General features: G+C 38.2%; 1 protein-coding gene across 1 annotated transcript in view; it reads left to right on the forward strand.

Annotated features, from left to right (window-relative positions):
- LOC104497645 (multidrug resistance-associated protein 4-like) overlaps positions 1-6,120 on the forward strand; it is a gene marked incomplete at its 3' end in the record, with an annotated part of 23,451 nt that overhangs the window by 14,383 nt on the left and 2,948 nt on the right. The window contains exons 5-7 of the mRNA XM_010140921.1: positions 1,018-1,128; positions 2,619-2,719; positions 4,256-4,447. Coding sequence (XP_010139223.1) covers positions 1,018-1,128; positions 2,619-2,719; positions 4,256-4,447 — 404 coding nt within the window. The remainder of the gene's footprint in view (positions 1-1,017; positions 1,129-2,618; positions 2,720-4,255; positions 4,448-6,120) is intronic.

Raw genomic sequence — 6,120 nt, forward strand, 5'->3', positions numbered from 1 at the left:
CTGCTGCCATCCAGAAGTTCCATGGAGTTCTGTTGGGTGAATTTTTTATTTGATTACTCTCTAATCTGACTATCCAAAACAACCTGGTTTAAAACCAGATTTACCTCCCCCCTTATTTTATAAAACAGAATTTTTTTAGTTTTAGTCTTTCCCAGCATTAGGCTAAGGAGCACTGAAACACTTGAAACAGCACTGATTTTTGGCGTGGAGTAATGACAAGCAATGCAGTACGGGTTGGAATGGTAATCCACTGCTGTGACTTGGTAGCACCTGGAACAGTTCATCTGACTGCAGCCTAAGCAACAAATAATTCCGTACTTTGTTATGGCTACTTGACTTCTGGCTTTGGTCTTGAATTCAAACACTTTGCCTTCTGTATTGCAGTATATTTTCCTCCCGTCTCCTGTATCTTGTACTGTAGCGCTATCTATCTGGGATGGAATTTAGCACCAAGTTGTGGACAACTGGATATGAGTGTCCAGTGGAGGTGTCCACCTGTGAGCTTCCCTGAAAGAAGATATATGCATTTAGTCAATTGAATAGCTCTGTAGCTCCCCTGGCTGTGTTGTGTAGCTCCTGGGAGCTTAACCAGCTGTAGCTGCCCTCTGAAGACTTGGCTCTGACAGCTGTGTTCTGTTCTAGCTAAACACCTATAGACTGTAGTCCAGCTACAGCAAATGCAGCTTTTTGTGAAAGACTGCAGAGTCCACTAGAGTTGAAAAAAAGGCCTCTATTTTACATAAGTGGAACATGTTTCAGGTCTTGAATGTTTTTCTTTTTCTTCCTATCACTGTATGCTATGCTAGCTGTGGTTGGTATTGTGGTTGATGTTAACATGAAAACTAGACTGTTTCAGGAAAACTGGACAATATTATCATCATCGGTCCATACAGATGTGCACTTGAAGAGGGGTTTTTTGAACAATTTGTAGTATCAACATGAATTAATTTAATAATAATTATGTAGCTAGTTTTCTAATAATCCACTATTATTATGTCTTTGTAAAATATACTTTAGAGGCCTGGTTTCTATTTTTGACAACCTCGAGGTGGTTTGCTGTCCGTCTGGATGCCATCTGTGCCATCTTTGTTATAGTGGTTGCTTTTGGATCCCTGCTTCTCGCCAAGAGTAAGTACAAATGTTAGAAAAAGTTCACCCAGTAATTAGCATGTATAGTAACATCTAATCTTTTTTTCATAGATTGCTGTTTCTAATTGTTTAAGGGCTGTAATTAAGTTAAATGTTTCTTCCTAGATCATGATCTCTTCCTCAGTCTAGGGCATTGGGACTGTATCTGCTTTCCTGGAAATACTGGAGGCAGTTCAGACATCTTCTGGGCTTGGACATGTGTCTACCATCATCCCCAAATGTGCACACAAACTTGCAGATATGTCTGCAAGCCTTCACTTTTGAGGTTCTGGCTTTCAGAGCAATAACAACAAATAAATCTTTTTCTTTTACCCCACCTTTGCCTTTCTTTTTCTGGCCTACAGGGCTTTGCTTTTCATGCTGAAACACCCACAGAGCTGCTGCTTAACAACTTTTTTCCATTCTACACATGGCACAGTAGGCTAGAAGGCAAGCTAAAATTCCTAGGAATGCTCTTCTGATATCTTGAATCAGCAGGGTAGGCCAGTTCCAGAAAGAAAATCACCTTGTAATAATACATTTTATGCTCACTGTCACTCATGAACTGTCATTAGTGTATGCTTCATCCAGGATGTAATTGGGTTAGATGTACTAGAATGAGATAGCCATCTAAAATATGAAGGAAGAAGTAATTATCTTGGACATGAAAATTAGTGCTAATTTGCTGGTTTTGTTGCTTTTCTTATTCCTTTGGATAAGTTCTGTATACATGTGTGTATTTTAAAATTTGAGTGCTCTGTGCAGCTCAACACTGAAAATTTTGAGCTAGATTTGATGTTACTAGAATGCAAAAAGACAGGTCAAAACAATGGTCCTGAAACTTTTCTTGCCTCTGGATAAGGAGTAGCTCTCTTGAAGTCAATAGAGCGATGCTACGATAAAGTTCAAGTAAGTCAGAGGACAATCATGCTTAATATTGGGGCATGCATAATTCATGTATTTTGTGAGTAGACCCACTGAACACAATAAATGCTTATATAAATGGGGGAAGAAATACTCTGTTCTGTTATTTTCTTTGATTACTTCCAAGAGTACAAAATTGATGTAAACATTCATAACTTATTTTGAAATCATTTTACTCTCATTTTTTGCTTAGGTTTAGGGGCTGATCTAATTCCCTTAGAAAAAGTGAAAAGTTACTAATGCTCAGCCAGATAGGGACGACCGTAACAAGCTATGTAAGTATGGTCTTGAGACTGAACCTCAGTAAAAAACCCAGCCAAAGAGAACTGGAATGGTCTTTTCAAAAATACATACAATTTCCAAAGCAAACCAAAAAACAAACAAAAAAAAAATACAGCAAGTAGCCTGGGGCTACTCCTTGCACAGGTGGCAAGTACAGTGTAACCAAACAAAATTCTGGCTGTGCTGCCTCTGTCATGTAAGTAACCTCATGAAAGTGAAGTTAACTAGGATTTTGTGTAATTACCAACATGCCTGTTTGATTTTCTTTTTTCTTTGTTCTGCAGCTTTGGATGCGGGGCAGGTTGGTTTGGCGCTATCCTATGCAATCACCCTCATGGGAACATTCCAGTGGGGCGTTAGGCAAAGTGCTGAAGTTGAAAACCTGGTAACATTTATTTCCTCCTTTTCACCTCTTGGTTCCTTTTCATGGTTGTGACATAAGGCCTTAAGGATGGGATTCTTCTTAGTTAACTTGGGACATTAATACCGTAGCAAGCGATTGAGGCACCACTTACAGTCCATAGAGGAAAATAACCTCTTCTAGGGTATAATTTGGCTGACTAATTTTGAATGTCTGTTGAGATGAATTGTGCCCAGTGACTGTCCTTCTCCATTCATAGTAAGAGAGGCTTTTTATAATCTCCCTTTATAGCAGAAAGGAGACCGTCTAGTTACAGTGTAGACAATTGCATTGCTACTTGCTAAATTTACAAGAAAATAATCCCTCTCTATAAGTAAGATTTTTAAAAAATTCTTTGTAGATTCGGGATGCTTAATTTATTATTATTTGTTAATTGCATTTTAAAACTTTATAGCATTTTTAGGGTCCTGTTAATTCATTGTAAAGGCTTATATCTTAATGTGTTGTAAGTTACCAAATATTATAAAGTATATGTTTATATTGAGCTGAGGGGATTGTGAGTTTTTCAAAATACATAAAGTAAAACGACTTCCACTAATTTACGATATTTACTAGCATGTTCTAGTTTGCCTGTTTACTTTCTTAAGTTAATATGTAAGAAAAAGGAGTATACAAAGAGCACACTGAGCATAAACCTGGGAGGTTTTTGTGTTGTGTTGACAGCTGAAGGTTGCTTGTAATTGTGATTTTTCTGACCATAGTCTAGGAAGTACATGTAATCCTTTTTAGAAGTTGCAAAGCCATGTTGAATGGCAGGCAGTTGTATTGAGAAGAGGTTTGGGCGAGGACAGAAACCAGAGCCTAAACAGAGCTTTACTATTTTCCCGAGAGGAAGGAAGTGTCTAGATAGCTTAAGTTCTGTTTCTCTTCCTTCTCGTAAGATGGGAGGCATCAGGAAATTCTGCAGTTTCTTTCTATCACAAAACACATAGGAAAACAAATTTTACTGCATGTAAGTCATATGATGACAGCTATCTTGGATTGTAAAGTAGCTTGTGACAAATATATTTAAAAGATTTGCTGAGGGTGAGAGCAGTGGAAGTGATGAGGACAAAAAAAGGGGTGATGAAGCCAGTAACTTGATGCTAGTAGCTATCTTGCGTCTGCCTGTAGCTCATAGGGCAGTTTCATTTCTAGCTTTGTCTTCCCAACACACAATTAAATGGTTTCATCTTAGCCAAGACTGACAGACAACTGTAATAGCCTGAATTTCTTAATACTTATGCATGTACTTAGATTTGTAATTAATCCCACTGATTAGAAATGAATGCTTATGTATGGATTTATGTATCATGGTAGATTTGGGTCTATGGTAGGGCACGAGATACATTCTTTCCACTTTATCATTTGTATGAAGTAAGCATAGGGTGGTACCTAATACTCTGTGCTTTAAAGAAAAGGTCTGGAATAAATTTGCATTGAATCTTTATAGTAAAACCATACACACATGTATGCAATAAGCTGAAGTTTATGTATATATGTCTTCTTTCCTTCCCTTAGATGATATCAGTAGAAAGAGTAATGGAATACACAGAACTTGAAAAAGAAGCTCCTTGGGAGACCAACAAGCATCCACCACCTGAATGGCCAAGCCAAGGAATGATAGCGTTTGAAAACGTTAACTTCACTTACAGTCTAGATGGACCTTTGGTGTTAAGGCATTTGTCTGTTTTAATTAAACCAAAAGAAAAGGTATGTATATGGCTGTCTTTTGGCCATCAACAGAAATTAACCAAAGATGCTAAGTTGACAAGAAGCTATGATAAAAATACATTATAAAATAGAAGGATGTTAGGAAACTAATGTGTTCTTTTAAAAAATAAGTATTAGTCATATTCAATAACAAAAGTTAGAGCCTATTTATTTCCCTTAAGTGCTGGTGAATATGTCTGTGAATGTGACATTTCTGTCTGTCAAAAAAAAAGGTTAAGCATATTTGCTAATTTTATGATAAAATTTGGGTTTCTCAGAAAGTGGCAAACATTCAAAATACCAACTAAGCCAAACGTGTTCAAATCCAAAGCAAATGCAGCTGCATTAGGAAGCTGAGGATTCAGTAGAGGGGGCGTAAGTGAAATGAAGGTTGTCCACAAACAAGGTGAGCAGCGACAATTGAAAATGAGGAATATACATGCTCTTGCACAGAGCCCCGAATGGAAGAGAGAAGAAATTCATACTAATCAGTTGCGTAACTTTAGAATGGGGGATTTTGTTTCAGTTCCTTTTGGCTACCAATCCAATCAACTGTTGCCGTTAATTAGATTGGTAGGCAAAAGAAACACAGAAATAAAACTCTTCCTCCTTTGCAAATTTGATTCTTCCTCCACAATTTTGACACTTTCCCAGTTGAAAGAGTGCTACAGGGAAGGCCCCCCCTCAAGAAAAAATTAAATTAGAGCCCTGCAGTGTAAACTCATGCTTTGCTACATTTCAAATACACATGTACTTTTTTTGATTAGGATATCTTTCCTAGGAGGCTGGTTCAACTCTCTCCAATCATTGCCCTGGCCTCATTTGTAACGTGCTTTTCCATTCAGTCCCAAACCTGTTTCATTCCTCAAGTGGACCTTTTTAATAACATGCATGTTACAAGAATTCAACCCAGCTTTGCTGCATGGAGATGATCTCATGGAATTAGGTATGGGTGAATTAAAAACGGTGTTTAAGAAGAAAAGCAAAAGGAATGTTTTTCTACTTTCTATTTTTCTTGCCTGTGGGCCATCTCTCTAGTTGCTATATATGACTCCAGTGTAATAGCAGACAAGATGATTTACATTTCTTAGTGAGAGACAGAAATAAAATAAAAAACGGAAGCAAGAGATACTAGCGATGTGTGATTCAGTCCTTGGTAGGGGCAGGAGGGACAAGGATGACTTGGGGCTGTTGATTTTTGCTGAGTGGTTTCACTGTGGCTTTGTCATCCTGAAGTGAATTTGCCCGTCTTAAAACTGCCAAGAACTTCGTGTTTGTTTTCCATGATGTTTTGCAGAATGCTGTAGTAGATTGTCACTGTGTAAAATAAATCTCCCAAGCATCTGTGCTCCTTATATTGGTTTTAATTATGGAGAATTGTCTCTTCAGAGCCAGGTTTCCAGATCTGGTAGGGATTCTGCTGATATGGATGTCAGTGAGAGCTCTTATGCCTGTCAGACACCTGGCTCATACAGACTTCCGGTGGCTCAATACCACTGGCAGGATGAATGAGTTTAAACTTTTACTGTGCTTGTAGTTTTTCTTGAGGCCATCCCATCGCCCTGTTTGGGAAGCTGTAAGTACAGTAAGAATGGAGGAGGTGATTTACTAGCAGATCACTCGTGGGTTGGGTTCTCTTTCGATCTGCTTGTCTCAGTGTTCAGTGTTTCCCT

The sequence above is a fragment of the Buceros rhinoceros genome, unplaced genomic scaffold (assembly GCF_000710305.1).
Source record: "Buceros rhinoceros silvestris isolate BGI_N320 unplaced genomic scaffold, ASM71030v1 scaffold1418, whole genome shotgun sequence".
NCBI classification, from domain to species: domain Eukaryota; kingdom Metazoa; phylum Chordata; class Aves; order Bucerotiformes; family Bucerotidae; genus Buceros; species Buceros rhinoceros.